General features: G+C 35.2%; 2 protein-coding genes across 4 annotated transcripts in view; one reads left to right on the forward strand and one right to left on the reverse strand.

Moving 5' to 3' along the window:
• Nucleotides 1–9,196, forward strand: part of LOC121424742 (receptor expression-enhancing protein 3-like) — a 59,171-nt gene extending 49,975 nt beyond the window's left edge. The window contains exons 6-8 of the mRNA XM_041620503.1: nucleotides 451–652; nucleotides 3,588–4,054; nucleotides 6,710–9,196. Of these exons, the coding sequence (XP_041476437.1) occupies nucleotides 451–652; nucleotides 3,588–4,054; nucleotides 6,710–6,796 (756 nt within the window). The 3' untranslated portion in view covers nucleotides 6,797–9,196. The remainder of the gene's footprint in view (nucleotides 1–450; nucleotides 653–3,587; nucleotides 4,055–6,709) is intronic.
• An 11,437-nt stretch (nucleotides 9,197–20,633) lies between these two features.
• LOC121425395 (protein O-GlcNAcase-like) overlaps nucleotides 20,634–26,255 on the reverse strand; it is a 38,081-nt gene continuing 32,459 nt past the window's right edge. For all 3 annotated transcript variants that reach the window (XM_041621436.1, XM_041621437.1, XM_041621435.1), the window contains 4 exons: nucleotides 24,909–24,997; nucleotides 24,119–24,311; nucleotides 23,225–23,384; nucleotides 20,634–21,640 (listed from right to left, as the gene is read on the reverse strand). In XM_041621436.1, coding sequence (XP_041477370.1) covers nucleotides 21,504–21,640; nucleotides 23,225–23,384; nucleotides 24,119–24,311; nucleotides 24,909–24,997 — 579 coding nt within the window. In that variant the 3' untranslated portion in view covers nucleotides 20,634–21,503. The remainder of the gene's footprint in view (nucleotides 21,641–23,224; nucleotides 23,385–24,118; nucleotides 24,312–24,908; nucleotides 24,998–26,255) is intronic.

Consider the following 26,255-nt stretch of genomic DNA (forward strand, 5'->3'; position numbering starts at 1 on the left):
CCAAACTTACAATTAAATAACCATCAGAGAAGATATTATTAATGCTGATTGCACAAACCTCCAAATTCAATTTGAATTGATTACAGCTTCATCATTCTCTGTTCTCTGTTGGTCTTATTTTACAAAATTTCATGACCTGATCTACATGTAATTAGCAGTGAATTAAAGTGTCAAAATGACATCATCACACAGGTCACCTTCCTATATATTATGATGATAGTGAAATTGAAACAGAAAAAAATTCAATCATGTTCTATCCGAAAAGTATTTTTATGTGTTTGCAGACAGATACACCACTTCATTTATTCAACAACAATACTGTGTCGTTTAGTAGTCTTGGAAAATAGTTTCTATAGTCCTTTGATGTTGACAATCAAAGAACCCTTGATGGAAACAGTAATAAATTGATGTATAGTAATAATTAATTTTGTGTGTGTTTGATCTCCTCAGGGACAATCCTCACTGCTGGATCAGCTGAAGGTGTACTCCGGGATCGCAATGGCTGCAGGAACAATGGAAGAACAGAAGAGGTTGCCACCTCCAGAAACCGACTCACAAGAAGAAGAGGAGGTGGTCATCATGGACAAGAGTAAAAGGGGTGCAAGGTCACAGCAGGACGAGTCTGATCTTGGCACACTGCTCACACCAGAATGTAAGTTCATTGACATGCATCTTCACAGCAGTACCTTGGTCTACAAAGTGTAGGCCTATTTGATCTCTCTGCTGTCCTGTGAACGGTAAATTGCCAATTCGTCTTCTGCCAACTCGTCCACTCACCACATGGTCTACTTTCATTTAGTCTAATGCCATTCCATCCATCAACATTTGTCTAAGCATTTGGTCCAATGATCGATTCGTCTAATCACCATTTCGTCTGTGACCATTTCTTCTCATAACCAGTTGGTCTAATATCCATTTCATTTAATTAATTTTACACAATTAACACTTAATCCAGTTATACCAAATGATATGTGAACTAAATGGCTGTAATAATGATGATAATAATACACAGTTCTTGTATAGTGCATATCACAATTATGAATAATGTCTCTATGCGCTTCCAAAGGACTTATAACCCCAGCTTTAGCTTGGCAGCCGTAATTACTAAGATTACAGTGCACACGTATTTCAAGGAATAAATTCCTGCCAGGTACCCATTCACCTCACCTGGGTTGATTGCAGCACAATGTGGATAAATTTCTTGCCGACGGAAATTACACCATGGCTGGGAATCGAACCCACGACCTTCTGTTTCAAAGTCGGGAGACTCATCCACTGGGCCACAATGCTCCGGTTATTGGACCATGTGGTTATTAGACGAAATGGTGAGTGGACGAATTGGCAGTTACACCATGTTGATAGTGGACGAACTGATGGTAGACCAAACGATAGTAGACAAGTTGGCAATAGGATGCATTGTCAGACAAATTGGAAATGAAGCCTTTGAACTGTGCTCATGAACCTTTGAAAAATTCACCCAAAGTTGTTCAGTCAGTCCTCCAGGTTTTAAATCCGGTTTAGTCCCAGACTACAGGAGTGTCAGGGTTCACCTATCACTCACAAAGATCACTTGACTCAAGCCTCCTGCTCTCCTACACCTCTTGCTTTTTCTACACATTCTTCAGTCCCCCTTTTCCCCTCTGACCACTGAGAGGAATTTATATTTGATTGTCTTGGGCTCAGAAATTCAAGATCATCCCAACATATGGTGTCTGTTTAAAAGTATCCTTTGGTGCTGTCTCCAAGAACATTTAGCTGAAGTACAATTCAATATCAAGATCAAAGATAAATGTTTAGAATGGAATGCTATGAATCAAAACAAGTATACCCATCACTCAACCATCCAACCATATTTTGTTCTTATATTAAGATGTTGTTAGAGGAGAGAGCCTCCAGTTTTGTTAGTAAGATCTCAAATTGCTTTCTCCCAAATCTTGTTGAGGAAATCTCCCAAAGCCTGTCTGCCTCACGTTTCTCCCCCAAAGAAACAAAACCTTGTACTTGAGTTTAGACGAGTCTGTTGCGTGAGAATTGTAAACATTGGGACTTCCTCCTCCCTTATGGAGGATGTATTTTTAGATATGTCTATCTCACTCTCGGCCAGGGAGTGAATGTCGGTTGTATCTGTCTCTTTCACTGAATGTCAACGTATCCTATGTTTTCATCTGATTTTTTTCCTATGATTTTATCTTGAATTTCATCATTTCTTTATTGATTTTATCTTGAATTTCATCATTTCTTTATTGATTTTATCTTGAATTTCATCATTTCTTTATTGATTTTATCTTGAATTTCATCATTTCTTTATTGATTTTATCTTGAATTTCATCATTTCTTTTCTTTCTTTCTTTCTTTCATTCATTCATGCAATTTTTTGTCTCTCTTGGCTTATCTTTTCTCTCTCATTCTCTCCATCTTTTCAGATTCTATTTCCAATTTCTCTGTTTTATTAGTTCAGCTCACTCTCTCTCTCTGCCAATGCCAAGTTCGTATCCTTCCAGTTTCTCTTTTTCTCCTTTTCACTCTCTTTTATCTTTGCATCCTTTCTCAAATTTCTGTTAGAGCATATCTTTAAATTTCTTATCATTTTCGAAGCATCACCTCTATTTTCTTATTTTACTCTTCTTTTTATCTTTGATTTCTTCTGCTCATGCCATTCCTTTTCTTTTTCCTCCTATCACCTTTGAAACCGTCTACCCAATCTCTATATTGCAAAACTCAAAAGAGGAAGCAATCTATTATAATTAGTTCTTCTTTTTATTGATCACTGAGTGACGAGGCACATGGATGAGAGATTGCAGGAGGTACGGTTTGCAGAGCAGAGCGTTTGTGACCGAATCAATGCCTTGGGCTGCAAGATGTTATTAGGATGTTTACCGCTAGAGCCATCTTTTGCTATTGGCCATCTTTGAAGAGCATTTATTGCATGCATTGGATCATGGCCGTCTTGCCATATTATGTGACAAGGATTGGCAGTAGAAAATCTATCCAGCTGTTTGCCAGATAATTTGCTTCTACCTGTTGTCATCGTTGGTTATTTTTAAATTTAGGGTACCGTAATACAGATTACCATTATAATGCCCTGTTAACACTGTGAATACATTTATTTTCACTTTATTAATTTATGAATTCATATGATGATAAAAAATTGCTATTTTGTCTCACTTCTATACTGATTTGCAAGTAAGATATAAAATATTGAAATAGTTTTGTTCTATGAATGTAACTAGAACAAATATTTTCATGTCATATTTTTATATTCATACATGCTTATGAATTTGTATGTAGTATTTTATACGAAAATGGATAATTGGTCATAATATTCGTACATCAATGGAATAAAATAAGCTCTGTAGGAACAGTTTCCAATTGATTCTGAGCTGTACAAGAATCAGGCTGTGATGTGTATGTGGAACAGGATATTCACTGAAAACTTGATATGATATTGAGAATGTGATATAATATTGTTGATATGATACAGTAAGTAATTTGAATATGGAGGAATAGTTGGAGACACTAGAGCTTAAAGTCTGAACACTAAGGAAGTCATTTCTTGATCCATTCTTTCCTCTTTCCTATGACCTCAGTACATGAACTCGACTACGGTGCATCGACGCATGGAGATCTTCTACAGAGCTTGGATAAACTAGATAACAGGTTACGAGAGGAAAAAGAACACGAACATTACCTCCGCAGCAGTGAGTGGGGCCATGAAGACATCCATCATCAACCGGACAATGATTGGGACGATAGACCTGACAAGGATCTGGAATACCTGATCTCGGACCAGTACCATGGTCTACCCCCACAGCCCAAGCCCAGAGCCAAGCCCAGGTCCCCGCCCAGGAAGAAACCGACCCCTCCCTCGCACCCGATAGACCAAGACAGTGAGAGCAGCGACGTGGAGAGGCCGGCCACGCTACGGAGGTCCACCTCACTCCGGTCGTCCAACAGGTCCAGCAGGTACTCGTCTTCTGAAAACTTGGCTACCTCGAGAGGGCGGTACGCGTCGACGGAGAATCTAACCAAGAGGCAGTTGAATCGTAGGCAAGAGGTAATGGATATGGATAGTGGTGAAGATTACAGTGCATGAGATAGCAAGAGTTTCTGAGATTTTAAGTGGATAGGTTTACCAGGAAGGATTTTGAGGAAGATGATCTGAAAAGTGCATGAGCTTGAATTTTCCATGCACGCATGATAATGAGGTTGTATTGATGTATCACCAAGCTTGTGTATGTGGGACATACATGTAGAGTGTCAAACTTTGTCAGTAATTTGAGATATTTACACTTGTAAAGTTTTTCATACATGAAAATGTGTCCTTCAATCAAAGCTTAAATCATTGATTAATCAATCACATCAACATTTAAGACCAGCTTTGGTCAGGGAGCTGTTTCACATAGAGTTCATTTGCGTTCAATACCAATTGAAGTTACGAAATGCCTATTGTATTATGACCCAGCATTGCATTGGTCAGAGATCAGTGCCCCGTCTTACAAAGAGTTGCGATTGATCCGATCAATCGCTATGGACGGCCAGCAACATCAACGTATAAAATGCTAGTTTGTTAAAAAAAATTCTAGATATGAATGTATATCCACAAATTCATTGATTTCTTGACAATTTGGTGTGTTTTCCTTTGTTTACAAAGGACATTTTACAAATTTCCTATAGTAGAAATTATGACACTGATGGATTCCAATAGAGTTACGATTGATTGGATTGATCGTAACTCTTCGTAAGACGGGGCCCAGATTTACCAGGCACAAGACAAACACTACTGTTCTGCAGTCATTAAAAATACCATAAATTTGTCACACTTTACTTTTTTGTGAAACTCTCCTGCCATTAAACATGTAACTTCTGACAACTTGTTATTATTTGACAGTTACCATAGTAACAGTCAGAGTCCATTGCTTCTCAGCCAATTGAAACTAAGCATTTCACTGAAGTGGTCAAAGTTGACAAGTCAATGCTGACGATTTTCATGAAGCGCTTTCTGGTCATAGTCTTACTTTACAGAACCTTTCTAGATTTGATAATATATCAGGCTGGCCTGACTGATGTGCATGTGTTCAAATACCTTTTCAATAATAAGATTTTATCACCTTTCAATTTATTAACCATCATTCAAGAAATGAATATTTTTTTAGTAATTGGATTTTACAATGGCGAATAGTGTATTGATCCAGAAAAATTTGTTAAGGGTGGGGGGGGGGTCGGTTTACATGATGCCCCCTTGTAATCGTCATGCACATCCCTTGCATTGTAAATAACAAGTCAAATAAAATGTATTAATGGGTTGCTATCAGTTAATAGAAGTTTTACTGTTAGTCAATAATTAATATTATAAATGCGTTTTGAGCCCTGGAAATGACCCCCCCCCCAAAAAAAAAAAAAAACTTTGTTGCTATGAATGTAGTTCGATACACTGTATTGGGATATTATATAAAATAAAGATGAGGATCATTACAGTATGTGACAGGAATCAGAAAAATGTAAAATTAGTATACAGCATGTAAATAGGCTGCACATGTTCAATGTATGGTTCCACCATATATATTCTTCGGCTCATTTGTTCTGACATGTCTGCAAAGTGTGTGTGTGTTTTTTTTTTTACTGTCTTAATGTTAATGTTTATTCCAAGGTTGCCATGGTATTTAGCTACTACAAACGATCAGGGCACTGTTTCATAAAGCTGTTCATAAGTTAAGAGTGATTTTAAGAACGACTGGTGATCCTTTCTTGTGATATATTCATCATAAGGTGTTCATTGGTGATTTTTTAGCACGTAAGAAAGGTTCACCAGTCGTTCTTGAAGTCGCTCTTAACTTACGAATAGCTTTATGAAACACCCACCTGGAATCAACATCACAGTCTGGTTTAAATTCTGAGACAATTAAACTAGGGAAAGTGTAGATAATTAAAGATTTATTGTACATGTCTGTAAAATAATCAGCATTGGCTGTAGATATGAAGTACTTTGAAGTATGTGTGGAATGTTATCTTAATGATGATTTATGATTGTGTGCAGTGTAAATTTGAGTGTAGTTTGGGATTGCTGTTTGCTTGTACATGTATTAATGAAGAAACAAATTAGTAGGGACATTAATTATGGATTTTCGCCTTTATTTGCTAATAATCTCTTTTATCTATTTCATTAGCTGATGATATCGTATTAATAAAATTTACAAGTTTTTGGGCACTTTTATTTTCATAAAAGGTGTGTGTTATGATCTACTTAATTTACATTATTCTTATACTTACATAAAATAAGGTTCACCTCTTGTGTTTTATAAAAGAAAATTTATTTTAATCCTGTAATATCAATGTAAGATTCACATTACCTACTGATTCTCATTTGAAGTTGTGTATTATACCTTTAATTGTGTCATTTTAATTAACAAACTTACCTCAAACACTGCGAAATTCCATTCATTTTAGTTGAAGAACGGTCTGAAATAAGGTTTGGAAATTTTATCATTATCAGGCCTTTTTCTTTTCATAAATTAATTGTTACTGAGTATTTTACATTCCCACTCTCTTTGCTCTTCATTAGCAGCCATAATACCTCTAACTCACACATAGATCTGTTATCTAAGCACATTGATTTATCATTTGCCAGCTTGCATTCTATCTATAATTTTGCATGTTTTTAATTTTTCATTTGCCTTTCTTTCCATTTTCTTTTTTACTCACCCCACGTTAGATGATGACCAGATCCCTCCGTCATTCCACTCGGCAATCTTCAAACCGGGACTCCCAAGAAAGACGTTCACCCTCCCACCAGAAGTGAAGCACCTTGCCCCCCTTTCCCCTCTCACATCGAAGACACTAGAAATCATTTCTGTACTTACATAACGTATTTGGGATCTGAACGATAAGGCTCTGACGATAAATGTTGAATCGTGGTACTTGTGAAACATAATTCAGGTTCTTTTTGATATCTCCCAAAAGGATAGAAATGATGTCTGTACTCGAATGTCAGCAATGTTTTAGAATGGCAAGAACGAAAGGTCCAACCTGAAATCTAAATGCAGATATTGTGTGTTATGACACATTTGAATCAAAAGTGATAATCTTGAAGCCTCCCCTCCTACCTTGAGTGACGAAAGATAGAAATGTTCACCGCGTTATGGTTTCTTGAACATTCATTCAGATATGATTCTGCTTCACATCTAAGTGTAATGGATCTATGCCTTCATGCTAGCATGTTTTTTATTTGTTGTGAAATGATTTCTGTACTTGGGTTATGTTACAACAGTAAGATTCTTGCGGAAATGGTTTACGGTAAAAGTCCTGGAAAGGACGTAGAGAAAGTAGGTAGGAGTGGAGGTTAGATAGGGGAGAGAGTGGAGGTTAGAAAGTAAGATTCTCGACAGTGTGAGTTCTCCTACAAGTGAGATTCCCAGCTTTATCTTTTGAATTCCAGATAAAACAACATGATTTCATTTGAAAAGAAAGGAAGTCATTTCTGTATTTTAAATGTAACAACAATCAGAAGTTGGGTGTAATGGACAGTGTAATGTCTCCATAGATTAATGGATTTTTACGAAGCTATTGCCAGTGATCATCACTGAAATGTGTTAATCTACGAATTGCTAGAATCCTTGCATCTGATTGGAGGAGAGCAAAATCGTCACGGAAAATGACTGATAAATGAAATGCTCCTTCGGCACTCCTCTGGGGGATGTTTCACACAGATTCAAGTCTGACTAAAAATTGCATTTAAATTCCCCATTGCGTGTGGTATATATTGCATTGCTTTATTAAACTTCAATATATTATGTGCTCTATTGCATATATTCTTCAATGTGATATGCACCGCACATTCATGCTTGAGTATCGCATTTAATCAGACTTTTCTCGTGGTCAAACAGCCCCCTTGTGTTGCTTTAATACTCTGAGCCACTCTTAGGGAATACATCTTCTATCAAGAAATTATTCTTTCATGGAGGATGTAAACATCTTTACTCCATTAGTGTGGAGTTACATGATGATGACTGGAGAAATATGGTCACTGGTGAACAAGTAATATGTACTTTTGTGGTCTGTGGATTTGTTTCCAATCTATGGTGTTTTGCTGAAGAGGACAACTCTATTCTATGATTTCATAGAGATGTCTAATATGTACTATGGGTATGGATGATGTGATAGCAGGATTCTGTCTGTACCATAGCTATTATTAGGTCTGTACTTAAAACAGTCCATCACCAAAAAAAAATGAGAAAGAGTGGATGTTTTAGGTGCCCTTTTGATGAATATTTTTCATTTTTGTTTTTATGATTCTCGTATGATTGAAAGATCAGTCGTTTTTAACTCCCTCCCCAATTTGAATTCAATATTATTTTCTTAGATATTTTGAGATATTTCTTTGAGATAGGGCTTGCCAATGAACTGGGAGCTTGGAAGAAAGTCGCTAATTTATGATCAAGTGACAGTCTCTTATTAGCCAATCAGAATCAACCTTTCTAATGAATCCATTTAAGGGGAAGCTTTTCATTGGCTGATGCTGAGGGGACTTAATTGTAAACTGGTCTTGATATTAACCTTGTCTTGGTGACTTGTAATAGTATTGTTATTTGACTTGTTTCTGTAGCCACACGATTCGTTTGAGAATCTTTGAAAAATCAAATTGAGATAAGTTGAATGTCAGAATTAGTTATTGAAGAATGTAGATGGAGAGATAAATTTGTCTTGGTTTTCTCTTCCTAAAACAGATGCACTCTGTCAGGCACTTTGTGGATCAAATGCTAATATTGAGGTCAGGTGGAATTTATTGAGATTTGAGATTAGAATGTAATGGGATTGAATGTAAATGTTGAGGGTAGTTTTGATTAATTACTGATGAGGTTAAAATAGAGGTTTAACTGTAATTTTTCACTTGGATGTCATTACATATGAATGTTAGAAAGACTGATAAAACATTGATGGACTTCGGATGGGAGTTTTTTAAAATAATTATTATTTTCATTATTTAAAAAAAATTATCATGCCATCGCTTTGCACAGTATGCACACAATTATTTTGATATGGCTTGTTTAAACTCATACACCTTGAGCAACAAAGCAAATTATTTCAGGGTACTTCAAAGTTAAAAATATTGATCGTGAAATCACTGAGATGTCTGATTTAAGAATATGTTATGAATTGAAACCTTTTTTTTTTTGGCTGTTGATTATTTGTATTACCTCATGATAAAGGAGCGACCTTGTGTACTGTTTTAAATTGAGAGATGTTTGAAAACATGCTTACAGTGTCAGTTGGCCAAGAATACTCTATATAATTCCCAAAATCTCTGTTAAATATTAAGAGGTTCATGAATTGGATCTTTAGGCTCTTGTAGACCTCATTGCCCCGTAATCTGATAGCAGGTTTAACTTTAACTCGGGTTTAAAATTGTAGTTGAAGTATGGGAAGCCAAAAGTATCAAATTTTATTAAGTTGTATGTTTCTTGTGTTTACTGTGCTCTTTCCTGATTCATTGATGGTAAAGACAATCATCTATTTATACTTCCTAGACAATTATGAATGATTTGAGAGCCAAATGAGCTGAAGTATGATATCTCTACTGTTAGTGATTTATGTAACAAATGGCTATCCATACTTAAACCTAGGGCTGGGACTAAAACCCGAGTACCCGGGTCCCGCCCGGAAGCCTCGGGTACCCGGGTAGAAAAATCAATACCCGATACCCGAAAATTGCTCACCAGTATGACGTACATTTGATTTGTATTGCGTAGTGTAAGACATGATTGTAAACTCATCACAAAAGTACACAAGTCTCATTTTGAATCTCACCAATTACCCTCGAAATATCTACTAGTTTTTCAAGTGATGATGTGACTGAGATCGTTCAATCGTCGCCATGTTTCTTTTGCAGCGCAGTGACGTCATCCAGCCACTGCGACGCAAGCCAATTTATGAATGAAAATATAGTAAGCATGCGCATTGCAAGCATCAGCCCCACGCAGTATTCCGTCAAAACGAGTCTGCAATACTCTTTCACCTGGTACCTAAATCGACCTAGAATTCCACTTTCCTTTATTTGATATGAATTATGAAAGGTATTCTCAGAGGATCTATTTTCTCACCGATAGCGCACAGGTAAGCAAATTTTTATTACTTCTTGCTTTTCCGTCAAAATCTTACGAAGTAGCGTCGATGTTGCATCGTGTTTGTGAGTTTGTAGAATCTATCGCTACGTGAACAAAGTCAATTGATTTCCGGGTTTCGGAGCATACGAGGCGCTAACCAGTCACGCTCCGAAACCCGGAAATCAATTGACTTTGTTCACATAGCGATAGATTCTACAACTCACGAACACGATGTAATATCGACGCTACTTCGTACGATTTTGACGGAAAAGCAAGAAGTAATTAAAATTTGCTTACCTGTGCGCTATAGGTGAGAAAACAGATCCTCTGAGAATACCTTTCATAATTCATATAAAATATAGAAAAGTGGAATTCTAGGTCAATTTTGGTACGAGGTGACAGAGTATTGCAGACTTGTTTCGATGGAATAATGCGTGGCGCACGGGAGGCTTGCAATGCGCATGCTTACTATATTTTCATTCATAAATTGGCTTGCATGCATTGGCGTGATGACGTCACCAATGGGTTTTTTCTACAGATATATTTCGAGCGACATGATTTTCGGGTACCCAGGTACCCGCCCGAAAATTGCCACGGGTACCCGAAGAGAAAAAAACCCGAAAGTCCCAGGCCTACTTAAACCACAACTTTAAACCTGAGTTTAAGTTAAACCTGCTATCAGAATACGGGCCTTAGTGTATAATGCCTTATTCTTTTACTTATGAAATCAATCAGAATATTATGTAAATGAAGTGAATATAGATTTCAACACTTCTTACATACGATTCTTTATTAAACTGCTAACAAACCTAAACTATGCTTTTCAAAATTACAAGAAATCTGCATAGTCAATGGTACAAACTGCTTACAGGAATTTATTCATGTGGGCCTATCTGTAAGAAATCTACTCTGTGGTCAGGGCAACAATAGAGCAATATGATTTCCTTTGTTTAATTTTAAAATAAAGGACTGATAGATACCGGTTAATGTGTTTAACTGGAATATACACCCTACCTACATTCAATGTTTCATAAAACTTGTTATACATTGACAGTTATTGTTAAAAGCTACTGAAATATAGCAATTTGATTGGTCAAGAGCAAAGTTAACATTGAGTTCTAGTACCTGTTACTGATAACTTGTTTTAGTGAATCTGGTTCCAGTATCATGTGTGGTTTACTGTATGACAACATCTGGACCAGTTGCACAGTCATCATCAGCTATATTGGTTTGTGGTTTAGATCAGCAGACAATGAGAATATCCTACCTGAATTCAACTTAAGGTCTATTCAAAATACAGGATATGAAATAATGTTATCTGGAAAGCTCACACAGAGATATTTTTTTTATTATATCTGGCCCATTAAATATAAAGAGATTCATGCACAATTTGTACTTCAATTTCAGTTCAAATTAATTCAATGTTTTATTTACAATCACTTTTAAATTACCGTATGATGGTGGGCCCCAAGTCTGCGCACCTAACAATTTGAGTAAAGATTTAACATGAATTTCTTCTTATTTCACAATTTTTTTTTGGTTAATAGTGTTCCTTATATCATTAAGAGTAAGTGTACCAAATTTTTCATTAAAAAATGAAAGAAAATATAAGATTTTCTTGTAAAAACTTTCGGGCAGTCATTTTCAGATTGTAAAAAAAATGGTACCCCATGTCTGCGCACTCATTCACTTTGCACACGATTCAGGGATTTTGATGAGAAAGGCTGCATTTTGAGGCCGTCACATGAAGTGCCCTGAATTCATTATTTTTCCACCATTTTGAGTCGGATTTTTTTATGAATACCTGTTTATGTATTGCATGTGTAAAGTTCGTGCTCGTTGCGTATCTTCTTTTACTAGAATCGCGCAGATACGCGGGTGCGCAGACTTGGGAGACCGCGCAGACATGGGGTACTGACCATACATTATTTGCCTTAAATTTACAGGTTAGAGTTAGTTATAAAATCAATTATTTTGTTTAAATGGTCCAGGGCTCAGATTTGAAGGGGTACTAATAAGATTTTTTTTAAAAGTCTGCAAGAAAAAAAATAGCATGAAAATTTATCAATTTTAGCATCTTTTGTACTGATCCATTGGATTAAGTGAAAGATCTCCATGATTTCTGAGAAATAATAACTCCTGAAAGATTAATATTTAGATTTGGCATCTCTTTAAAGAGATGTTCCTTAGAAGAAAGATAAGACTGAATCTAGGCATGCAGAAGGAGCTGATTGGTTCAACCTCTTGGCAGCTAATATAGAAACTACTTTCTCAGAAGGTTTACTTTCTAAAGCATTGTTTAATGAAGTGCTGCAACTTTGCAAAAAACAACTTATGATTTGTATGTATGTTTCAGTAAGGTAACTAAGGATTATATATGAACATACATGAACTTGTATTTACAGTGGTGTAATGGAACGCTTCCCTGCCGATATATCTCAATCACGGACACCCCTGGTTCTTGGATTGAAAATATGCCTATATTTAGGGTAATTAATCACCTCTGTAAAACCATTGGCAGCATAGGGCTAAACTTCTTAACCTTAGAATTCTACCCTGGGTATGTAATACCACAGGAAGTGCGGTATGAACTAAATTAAATGCAGGACCGCTCCGAGGTAACCCGAACCTGAACAACTATCTCCATATAACCAATAGCAGCTCTACCCAAAGCTTTTTCTGTAGGCCTGTACATGTACGTAACGTATTAAAAAGCAGAATAGTTATATCACATGCATCTAATTGACATTAGTTCTCACTTTTGAGTTTGCTCCTATGTTTGTGTTCTTGAGATAGGTTTCTGTATTTTTTTAACGACAACATAGCCCATATTCTTAACTGTGGTGGAAGTTATTGGTTGACATCTCCCCATTGGTATACTTATAAATGGTATGATATGGGATTCCAGTTCCCCCATTCAAACTTTCAACACGCACTTTCACATTAAAACAGTATATTTTAAGAACAATTTAGTGACTAATAAATTCATACATGTATAATCATTTTTGTGTAAGATTTCATACAGTGTAGCATCGTGTAAGACTTGCCAATTGAATACAAGAAAAAAACCCTCTTGTATAGGATGAATATGGAAAAAAATTAAAACCAATGTGTACATTGTTTTGGTGGAGTCCATATTGCAATTTTGTCCGGATCACGACTTTACTTCAAATATATATTGGGAAATCTGTGCATTATTTTTGTCATCATTGTCTGTATATAATGTATGCTATGTTGCATTATGCACAATCGTGGTGTATAATTCTGTAGGGTTTGGTTATAATAATGCATTCTTTATAATTCAGTAAGAATTAGAGTATTTTGTTGAATATGACATAAGCATTTTACAGCATGTATTGAAGTTTAATGTGAAAATAATCATTAGCATATGCCTCTCTTATTTGTCCATTAATCATTTAAAATCCACCTTCGACTTTTCACTAGTTAATATAACACATGCAAAAATGGACTGTAAACATGGCATGTTTCATGATGTGAATAAAAAAATTTGGCACATTTCGTATTGCAGGACAATATGTGCTGATAGAAATATACAGTATAGTTATGTATTTTATCCTGATATTCGGGGGGGGGGGGGGGATAAAAGATGAGTTCTTTGTTCAATGATGCAAGGTGCATCAAATTAATCCATGGGAATGTGCACTTTAACTGTATTGTTATAACTGTCACATCCAGATTGTAAAAATGTTCCTTTTGGGATATATTTTTGCTTTATGCTTCATTTATTTCATCACATGCTGCCTTGGCTTTTTTTCATTATCAGGATGTATAAATTTGGAATTCTGTAAAGTTTTGTATTGACATGCTACTCTACTTAATCTTTGGTAGACCAAATCTGAACAGTAAATAATATTTTTTTCTTGTTTTATATTGGCGTATCATTTGCTAAGGGCCGCAAGTGCACTAACTCATGTTTAAAGGTTTACTTCTGTAAGAAAAAGCAATGACAAACCCCCTCTAGTGCCCTATAATAGTCACTTACATAAGCAGTGAGGCCCTTAAACTAGCTGTTTATTATTACCCTGTCTCTGCCCCACCCTTTCCCGATCATCTTGATAATATACACTTTTCAAATCTGAAATGAAATATTGCCTGTCATGTTATATGAATCCTCTATATATTATAGTTTTGCAAGGTATTTCTTTTTATTTTGTAATATCATTTATGATTGACACACATTTTTTTCTTGCTGTTTTTTTGTTTCTATGATTATCAACCCTTTTATACATATTCCTGTATTTGTTTAACTTATACTTCATTTTGACATACATTCACTTGTATGCATACATTTAATCATCCCAATATCAAATGATAAATGTGTGTTGTGTATAATTCAATGAAACAGTATGTAAATATATGTATTTTTGGTATGTAAATTAATACATGATTATTCTGTAGTGAGATCAAACACAAACTCAGTTTTTTTTTAATATGTTATCATTTGTTAAAGATGTACTCTGAAGTTCATTTGTAATCATATAATAGAATTCTATCTTGTCAATAATTCTTTGATAATTTTGAGCAAAAATAATTCTCCCTCAGTCCTTTCATTTATCTCTTATGTAAGATACATCTGATACAAAGAGTTCCATGCTACCGGTGGCAAGGAGAATGAGAGTAATACCGTAATATTGGTTTATCACATTTCATCTGGGTCAATACAAATATTTTATGGATAAATTTGAAGCCTAAATTTAGAGTTACATGTACTACGCAGAAATGATGATGATGCTACATGTACTTGCCACAAACTATCATATCAATATCAAAGTCCTATTTTTGGAAATGTAGCTAAATGAGTATCATAAAGATCTCTTATTTATAAATATTCTTTTACAATGAAAATTCAAGTCTGGCGTTTTTTTTATTACGACTTCTTCCTTGAAACATCTTCAGTTTCATACCTCTTTTTCATTTTGATATGGAAGTTTAGAAGAACTGAGTCTGCTCTAGTATTTTTTATATATAAACTGCTTTGTTGAGTATATATTTTCTTATTTTGATATCATTTAATTAATGGATTATGTCAGGTTTATTAACCCAATAATTTTTGTTAGAAGCCTTGTGTGTGTGAAAGGGTTGGTGTAGCTGCATATATTATTTTGACTCATGTTAACAAATCAATCACATCATGTTTGTCTCAAAAGAATTTTTTTTTTTAATGAAGTCATTTGTTACCTTTCTGATTTTTGAGCTGTACTTAATTTAATTAACCTCTTTGGTTTACATTAAGTTATGCTTGATTTCGTAGATCATATTTGTGTTGAGGGCTTCCATTGCCATTGTTAAATTGTTTCTGTTGTTTTAAGATTTATTTTGATATGAATTGGGAAAATGAGATTTTGTTTACTACCAATGAACTATGTAATGTCTGTTGTGTAAATGTGTATGTGATGCTAATTACAATAACCAGTGGCACATATTTATTGAATGTCAATATTGTAGAGTTTTTGTGCCTTTGCAATGTTTATTGTAAATGGCGTTCTTGGAGATGATGTATGAAATAAAAGTGTTGTAATGTCATGTTAAATCTGGTAGGTTTTTTTTTTCTTGTCTGGAGAGTAAGGAATGGAAAGGAAAAGAGGAGGGTGTGCAATGGAATGAATTTCTTGTACTGAACAACAGAGAGAGAGAGAGAGAGAGAGAGAGTGAGGGAGAAAGAGCAATACAGAAAGAGGAGGGAAGAGAGAGAGCAACCATGTCTAAACTGAATCAGCAACTCATAAATAATTGCACGGCTGACAGAAGGGCGTTAGCTCGATTTTCTACCAAATTTTTTTTTTTCAGTGCTGTATGATAAGTTTTTTGATAGCTCTTCTATTTGGTATAAATTGTAAAAGGGCACAAGCACCCGCTGACGATTTACTAAAATAACTACTTTCCAGGGATCGTGAGTGTAAACGCCTTTCTGCCAGCCACGCGACAAAATATATATCAATGTATGTTCAGACACTATTTTTTTTGCATAATCACAATAAAACAAAAGAAACTGTATACATAATTTGAAGGACATGATTAAGAATGTTTAATCATCAATTTTTACAATGAACAATACCTTTGGCATAACATTACAATTTAAGGACAACACCATTTGATCAAGCCCATGTACATAATGCATTGCATTTTTTTGTGAGAACAAATGGAGTGTACAGGAAAGGTGTTAACATTTTGAATGGAATAATGATGAAGGTAACAGAAATTACACCAATACTGTATTGACAGAGATCAAATAATAGCTCAGACAGTGTATGGAGGGGTGGTAGAGATTTCACATTTATCCTTAATCCCTATTCATTACCTTACAATGATGCAAATTTATTTTTCTCCCTAATAAAGTGTTTAAATAAATAGATAATTGCAAATACTTTTTTTTGTGGCTTTAGGAAAGAGGAAGAAAGCAAAGAAGTTACACAAGTTTCAACTATACCAGGAATAGGATGCATATTCAAACATTATGTGACATTAGAAAGTGAAACTGCCAGTGAACTAGTTATTCAGTAAATGGCATCCACACATCCTGATACTTCATTTTATGAAAGTCCTTTCAAAAGCAAGTGTGTATCAAGGACTAGCAAGGCGAATGATGAACAAAATGCAGTAACAAATTCTTGAAAGACGCAATTTACTTTGCGCTTTGTTACAAAATGTTAAGAATTTCTCTAATTAGTGGTCGACTAGTGCTAACCTGCATGTATGTACTATAGCACCAAGAACTGTAGACATGTCAATACTACGCTCTATTATGCCTGGGTTCGCCTCCACTTACTGTTTGGAAAAAATGAAAATATTTGTATACTTGTGAGGTTGTCATTCATGTTCCAGGGCCTCATGACACAAAGGTTAGCGGTCAATTGCTCAAAGAAATGGCCTATCACGGTCATCGTTGCATGCACATATTCTTCAGTAGACTGAAAAGGAACCAATCAGAATTGCTCTTTCAAAATAGTGATTAATGGCTAACCTTTGTGTTACGGGGCTCTGGTCTAGGCGGCAGGTGAGCAGACTATAGTTACAAGTTTACCCCCCCCCCAGCAGACTGGACATGTATGGTCATCATCATATTTTCTGTTTTTCTCCAACTATTATCTTATCTGGCTCTATCCATATTTGACTTTGAATGCAGAAACGTGAAATGAAATATAACAATAATATTAATTTGAGCAAAGTGTATCGATCATAAGCCAAATACACAAAGATGTGATGGTGACATACATCATGTACACAAGCTGTGAAAGCAGCAACATTTTCAAGTGGTCAGACATAGCAAAATATCCTCATTATACATCATCACTGTCATTGTCCAAATTTGCATGGACAAAATCCCGACATATTTTGTGCTAATATATTTGTATCCCTTGACAATATATTTGTAACATCACAATCAATCCGTCAAAATCTCTTTCAGAATTCTTTCGAAACAGGACAAAGTCAGCAAATTTGAATTTAGCGACTGGTTAAGTAAAATACCCTTGACTGCTCTCCAAGAAAACAAAATATGCAATTTCAATTTTAAAACATTTTTCAGTATTTCACCTGCCCAGAGTATTATGAAGTAAAAATCTCATTTTAAGGTCTATACATGTATAGAAAAATTGAGTGTTACATTATACAAATAATGCATGCAGCCGAGTGCGTTAGTGGAAATGCAGAGCACGCAAGGTTTCTTTAGATAGATGCCGCACTGTGCACGAGCCGCTTGCGGCGATTTCCCAGTGTGCATCATCTGAAGAAACCAAGCTTTCTCTGCATTTACTTTTCCGCATGACAGAGCGAGTGCATTATTTGTTTTATAATATAGCAACAAATTTTTAAAATGTTACAGTACAGTTTTGTTGGAATTCTACCGCAATGGTTTGCTTGAGCGTGCAATATCAATTTTCGTTGTGCACCTTTTGCACTGCCGTGCAGTGCACCATGAAAGTTGGATGTCATGTGACGCGTATTGGCCAATCACGATGCTTAAAAATACAGAGCTATTTTATAACAGAGTTTAATTTAAAACTTAATAATCAAGTTAGTGATAACCAGCCCATGTTATATTGTACCTCTATATGACACACATTCACTATAAAACCACATTATGAAAAATATTATATTTGAACTTGTGTTTGACTTTTCAAAGGCTAAACAACTACATTTGGCATTCATAAACAAGTTATTTCAGGTCAAGAAAGACGCAAATTGCCGATGTGGAATGCAAGAAAGCACTACCATCAGACAGATAATCATTCCCTCCATAATCCCTTTCTTAGTCCTAATAAAAAAAAATTAAACCAATACACAAATGTTATCCATTATCACCAAGTAATGGACTTTAGAGTAAAAGATGAATTCAAAGGAAACAAATAACAAGTCTACCATAGTCAATACAAATTAAACAAGTAAAAGTTAAATTTCATGAAATGCGAGGTATAAATCTATCCTCAGTAAAGGTATACAGAATACTACTTGAATGAGATAGTTACACACTTTTCATAAGAAATAAAAGCACTAAACAGAATATTGCAGCAATATAGTGAAGATATAATTTAAAAAAAATACAGGTTTGAGTTCATACGTTCTGTGTATCGTTTGTGACTGTTAAAAAAAATGATTAGTTTGTTACCTGTGCACTAGAAGACAGATACAAACCAAGAATGTGGGACAGAAACCTCTAAAGACAAGTATTATAGATCATACAAAATACATAAACTTGCAATAACAGAAGTTAAGAGCATCATTCACACTGGTATGAAGCTTGAATTATTGCTAAAAGGTACACAGCGTTGGCAGGCGCATCAACACAAAGTGCTTAAATTGATTTATTGTGCATCCCTTTTAGAGCATTGTTATAAAGGTGAAAACATGTACATGAAATATCACTACGTTTTCGCTTCAAATCTAGGCATAACAAAGGTGTTTTGTTTTTTTCTAGAATGTGAACTTTCATTTATTTATTGATAGATAAAAACAGTTCATTAACATTGTCATCATGGCATAGGACAAAACCCAAAATTTCATTGACTTTGAAATGAATATTGAAAAACACAAAGGACATTATGAATCCATATTGAAATATTTCCATCAATCATCTACTTACAAAACAATTTTGATGAATAATAAAAGTGTTACTCATAGAATACACTCGTAACAACAATATGCTTTTCTTTCATGATGCATATCAAATTATGCACTTTTAATGGGTTTAGATGTTATTTGTATAAAGAAGGGATTTCACTTAAGAGGAGGAACTATAGCATTTAAACAGTAATGATGCTTTAACAATCAATGATAACAATGTGGAAGGAATCATGACATATTGGATCAATCACACGAGTACTGAGTATTTCCATCTCCAAATATATTTCTGAATGCAATCATTCAGACGGGTCGCACCATAAACAGGGAGTATGAATTCTAGAGAGAAAGAGAAGTATTGGTCATGGTAGCGCTCCTGAAAACTATTTGCCCCTTCCCCATTCTAATCCAGGACAGGAACATGGCCCTGTTTCATAAAACTTGTTATAATAGCACAATGACGATAACAGTTAAAAGCTACTGAAATCATTGAATTTGATTGGTTGATAGTGAACTTGTCACAGAAATTGTGCATTTGTTATTAAAACAAGTCTTTATGAAACAGTATCCGGATGTAAATTACATTCTGAGGTAAGGTCGCATCATAGCAAAGAATGAACAAGCACCCTTGGTATTCTTGCATTACAGGTGGGTGTTTCATTAAGCTGTTTGTAAAGTTACGTACAACTTTACACACGACTGGAACATGATCTTAGGTCCTAACTCAATTACATAGGGATATCACTTGGCATGAGAAAGGGTTACCAGACATGCGTAAAGTCATTCGTATCTTATGAACAGCTTTATGAAACACCCACCTGATAAGGGAATCGGTATTTTTTTTAAATAGAAGATTACACATGAAATATATAACAGAACATATGACCTGGGGCCCGTTGCAGAAAGAGTTGCAATCAATCGCAACTCTATAAATCATGCGCAACTTGACTTTCAACCAAACAACAGCGCGCATTTGGGACTTGCGATTGATTTTTTGACTTGCGTTTAAACGCAGCTCTTTCTGCAACGAGCCACTGTCCTAGTGTACAGAACCTGATGCCAACCATCCACCTCTAACTAACACTATCATAATGAAGTAAAAACATAGGTTAATATTAATTGTATCCCTTTATGTTACACCCCCCCCTTCATCTATCCACCCACTGATGATATTGGTAGTGTGCACATACATATTTAAAAAAAAGGAACTATCAATCAATATGCGATATCTGAAAAACATAGAACATGTTGGTTGATACTTTGTATTGAGCATCTGATACTGATTTGGAGTTGGAATTTATTATGATCATTCCAGTTACGACCAGCTGCCGCACGAGTTGTATTCAAAATTTAAAAAGTTAGACTGGGTGAATCAAATCAATCCCAGGGGCCCGTTGCAGAAAGAGTTGCAATCAATCGCAACTTGATTTTCAACCAATCAACAGCGCGCATTTTGAACTTGCGATTGATTATTTGACTTGCGTTTAAACGCAACTCTTTCTGCAACGGGGACCTGGACATGTAACACAAGCTTTGGGATTTCCATGTACTGTGGTTACTGCACTGAATGCACTTGTATTGTTACTGTACAGAACAATCAGTTGTTCAAATTGTTCTACAATCGTTGCTAAGTTTTGTGTTACAGACCCAACTCCCAAGACATCAAACGCTAATCCAGAAAGCCAATTAATTACAGTACGGAGGGAGGGGGGGGATGGATCTGGGGAGTATTCCATGAAAATCACTGGAAACTGTTATAAGCTACAAAAATCCTTGCATCTGATTGGCTCACAGCAAATTAGTGAAAATGCTGATAGGATGCTTAGAAGAACACTCCCTTATTCAACCCTAAGCCTATCCTCTTTATCTTATCCCTACAAGATGAAGAAACAAGGTGCACATTACTTTCTTTCTTTTGGGGTTTTCGAGGCTCTTGACCAGCCCCCATTTCAGATAACATATATCAATAACACATTTCTGTAACAAATTTGCTCTCATCATAATCCTCCGGCATGACTTCAGGGGGGCGTTTCATCAACATTTTTGTCCGACAAGTTGTCAGATCTGACATCTTTCCTTGATTTTGATTGGCTGAGAAGCACTGTTACTATGGTAACTGTCGGATAACATGGGACTTGTCGAATAAAACGTCTGACATGTCCTTTCATGAAATGCTCCCCAGGAGCTTTTAAGTTCTCCTAAAAAAGATGGCCATTTTTAGAGATTGTAGATGGGTTACAATGCATCAGACCATGGGGAAGCTGGTGGTATCTTCAAATGTAAAAACAAAAAAAAGGCTTCTATCTAGCTATTAGTGATGACCGTCTTTCATATTCCCCGCCCAACGATAGACGTTCCATCTATGCACTGGTCTTGCTCTGGTATCCTGAAGAAGCCGAGCTTAGCATAGAATTCGTGTTGAGATTCGTTGCCTTCCTTTAATACAGCGTGGACACCACTTGAACCTAAAAGATACCAGTAAGAGATGATGCATATTCATATTCCGTTATGAGATAATGTAGAAGCTCCAATATCTTCAAAAGTATTCTTTTTTTTCATGGCTAGAAACATTACCTGGGGGGAGTAATTGGTAATGACCGAGACTGCTTTTATGTTTGACAACAACCAGCACAAATCACGAATAACATTGAGATATGTAAACAGGACCGAATAGGTTACAAATAAGCAACTGAGTGGGTTATAGTATAAATGCAGTGCACATAAGATCTCCTTTATAGATAAAATATAGGCCCAGCACTGAGCTCCAGCCACTACACGAGTGCCAAGAGCACTATATATAACAGCACCAAAGTTTCAATGGATTTACTTTCAAACACAACAGGACACATGCTTTATTTGTCTTACATACTGTATAAGCTGTTATTTTCGCGGGGGTTTTATTTTTGCGAATTGCCGATCGGCCGCGAATTTAACAACACGCTAAAATATTAATAAATGTCTTAGTCAGTTCCAATGCCCCCAACAGCAAAGCTTTGCTATTGAAAACATCCTGAATAGTGAGAATTTTTTTTTTTTTTAATTATGTTTAAAAGCTTTTCAGTCTGTTAAATAGACTATTTTAGCCTTTTTAAGACTATTTCAAATGGAGATATGCACCTCTAAATGTACAAAAAATGAGGCTTAGTAAGTACAGTTAGTGATTAAAAAAGTTACCTAGAATTTCACTTTTTTTAACTTCTTAAACAAAATCAGAGCCTAAACTATTTTCTAACATTATTTTATCAATATTCATACACTCACTGTAAAATTAAAATGTATTTTCCATGAAATAATTTGATTTTATTGTCATCTGATTGACTCTATACACACGTTTGGTAGCTATTTGCATACTCATTAATATACATAAGTCACACGACCAGAATTTTTGAGGTGAAGATTCTGTTCACAAAATTCCACAATTTTGCACTTTTACCAACTTTTTGAAAAATGAATCAAACAAAACACAAATTCCAAAGGTTGCTTAACCTTATAGATCCTGTGGCATGATGAATTTTTAGATCTAAAGGTTAAAAAAGTGAAATTTAAGCCATCTTTTTCCAAAATTTGTAACTGTTTTTACAGGGACATATTTATTTACAAAAGACATATTAACATGGGTACTTTGAGGAGTATACATTTGCACATGAATTGCACTAGTTGTGCTTCTTTGAAATGATGTGGAAATGTTTCGTACATCTTCCGATCGCGAATTTAACAACCTGCGAAAATATCGGGACCCCCGCGATTCGTGACAAATTCTGTACGCGAAAATAGCAGCTTTTACAGTAATTAGCTACACATAAAACACAGATATCTCTCAAACATTTTTACAGTATATTTCCATTTGTTATACGCATCGAAATGGCACTCGTTTGTCCAATATGTCTCTTTTTTCACATTTTTCTACAGCAGTGTTATGTGTTAAAAAATTGAATATCATGTGACTTAATCTGCCAAATCGAGATGCTCATAACATTACAGCTTTGCTTCAAAAATTCCCCTTATGATCTATTTAGAAAATTCAGTTATGTTTAAAAGTCATTTCTCACCATTAGATTTAAGAGCAGCCAGAACACACGCTAGTAGATTTTTGACGACGTCCTGATCCTCAACAGAGGGCAGTATATCAACTAGAATAGGGGACGGAAGACGTATAGACATGGTAGCAGGCACCTCTGGCTCCTTCTCATGTATACTCTTGATCAACTCCTGAGACAAAAAAAAAAATATATAAATAAACATCAGTGGTAATGAAAAGAAATTAAAAACTCAGTATCACTCCATTTTTTCAAATGTAATTTCAAAAAGTACCTGATAGATACCAATTTAACAAATAATAGTCTAGCTTAAAATCAAACTTATCTTTTCATCAATTACTCAAATTATATTGTATTTTTTTTATATGTAACATTATATGATATCTTTATCATCTTTATACTGTCATTTAGAAAGTTCTGAATGAGAGCCACATTTATATACTTTATAATACTTTGTATTATTTTGATTGCACTTACTGTCCATTTAATGTAGGGTGCCTGATTTTTAAGACTAATTTTGTCTTCTTTTGGCTCCCCCACAATAATGTACATTTCTTTATATAGTATGTTTGCATTCCTTACTTACCTACTTAATTTTCTTTTTCAATTGCGTGTTGCCTATTGTGTACATATTTGTACCTTTTTTTTAAAAACATTGGAGTATTTTGGAAATACATACCTATATTATTTCATTTTTGATCAGGCACCTGATAAAAATACATTTTCAAGTAAAATCACAAAACTTAATACTGAAAAATACATTTTTATTTCATATCCTCCACGTCTAAACTGTTTTGGGGTATACACATTCATATTATCTATAATCAAAGCCACATTTAGGGGGATTTACCAAATCTAAAGACAGACTTTAAGAGTAATATATGCAATGAGGTTTAGAGAACTTACCTCTGCAGGTGTGAGTTCCTTGTCTGTCGGTGGGAGTGGATACTTAGCCTGGAGCTCAGGCTTCCAGGCAGCTTCTACTTTGGTACGGAAGGATTTCACATCAAGAGCTGCTAGCACATAGCCAACGATACACTCAGACTCCTCCAATACAAAGCAGTATTCCGGACTCAATGTGATAAAGTGACCCAGATACCTGTATATGTGAGATTGACCAAGACTGTTCAGGTAAAGCTAAATTAAAGTGGTAGAGTAAATCAATTATTTCATAAGAGAAGTGGGACGATGTACCATTCCAGGCATCTTTCACTTTTCATGTCCATGTCCAGCAGGATCAGTGAAGTCAGAATGTGCTACATGTGCATTTGTCCTCATATCATGTTATCTTCAAGTGAATGCTAGAACATATACTATGGTTTCTAAATGTTCTAAATGGCTGTGTACCAGAAAATGTCAAGCGAAAATCAAAACCATTCATTCTGTTCAGTCAAATGAACACAATGCAAAATATGTAATTGAAATGAAAATACTTAGAAAAAATGCAATTTTTTTTCTAATTGTAAATTTACTGTGCTAGCATAACTCACATAGGGGGACCAACAAAGATTTCTGAACAGCTTCTTGCCCATTCTAAATAACAATGAGTGTTTTCATCAAATGCAACTTCGAAGGATTCAATTTTTTTTTTTTAGGGGGGGGGGCATCCTCAAACTTTCAATATATTTCACTGATTCATTCAGCCACTTTGTTACTATTCTATTTATATACTTATTATTTGGATGATGACACTTACTTGTCCGTTAGAAGTTGAGGATACTCATCAAAGCTCTTCATATCTCCCTTACCATCATGTTGCAGTGAGAACATCTTATTTACAGCTTCCTATGATATCAATAAAATAATAATAAAACAATGTAAGATTATTTTACAATCATCACAAAACAACCAAATCACTTTCAAATTCAAATGCCTCATCAAATTCAGGAACCTGTGGCCCAACTGTTGTAACTTTGCCGTCATGGCAACAGAACTACCATGGTAACAGGGCTCAGCAGCCAATCAGATTCAAGGTTTCCATGGTAGTTGCCATAATGGCAGTGTTACCATAGTTTTAACTCTTTATGAAACTAGGACCCTGCAATTGGTAATGTGGTTTCATTCGGGAAAAATGAGATTCTATGATAGGATACACTAATGGGGTGTTGCAAGAAAATATTTGCGATCAATTGCAAATATTCTGTCGCAATTTTACACCTGACAAGATTAAATTTCTTGTTTCAAGGAGCAGATTGGCAATCAATCACTAATTTGCAATTAATTGCAAGACATATGATTGATTTAGGGACCAAAAATAGACTTGCAATTGATCAAAAGTTTCTTGAAACACCCCATATGACTGACATTTTGGCCAATGAGAATTACCTCAATTACAAATTATCTGTGTTTTACCCAACAGTTCACACTTATAGCTTTTTTTTTTGCTTGAGTTGAATGTCATGACTATAGCTATGATTGTGTAGCAAAAGGGAGGAAGCATTAACTAAAAACACCTTCTAAAGTCAAGAAAAGAAAATTTACAGGGTTAAACTATTAAGAGTGTAATCTACGAATCATTCAATGTCAAATGATCAATTCAGCTTCTTGTTTAAAGAGAAATTCCAGTAGTTGCAGTAAACACTGATTTCATGAGAAAGTCTGTAAAACAAGGCTTAATTGTCAGTATATCATCGAGGATCTAGATCTGGTACAGATACATTAACTGAACTTTGTGAAATCTTGAAATCTACGCTGAAAAATGTTCACACCGAAGATCCCCAACACAGATGAGCGCACGTGGGACAATGTATAATTATTGCTAGAGCGTCGGGCCAAACGCTCTACCCGAATCCTGTGCTTATTTGCTGATTTTGCAGCAATTACACAATTTCTTCCAGAATCCTTTGGCACATGCGTTTTATTTATACAAACAGACACTTTGGTGGTCATTTCATTGGATTCTGTAAGAAGTCATTTTGATATCGTTACCAAAACTAGCATTAACCTTTAAGCTAATACTTGTACACTTTTGTGAAATTCATATTTAACAGGAGTTATATAGAGTTTGGGAGGTCATTTTAAGGACCAACATGTCCACAAAAGA

This window comes from Lytechinus variegatus, chromosome 12 (genome assembly GCF_018143015.1).
Source record: "Lytechinus variegatus isolate NC3 chromosome 12, Lvar_3.0, whole genome shotgun sequence".
NCBI classification, from domain to species: domain Eukaryota; kingdom Metazoa; phylum Echinodermata; class Echinoidea; order Temnopleuroida; family Toxopneustidae; genus Lytechinus; species Lytechinus variegatus.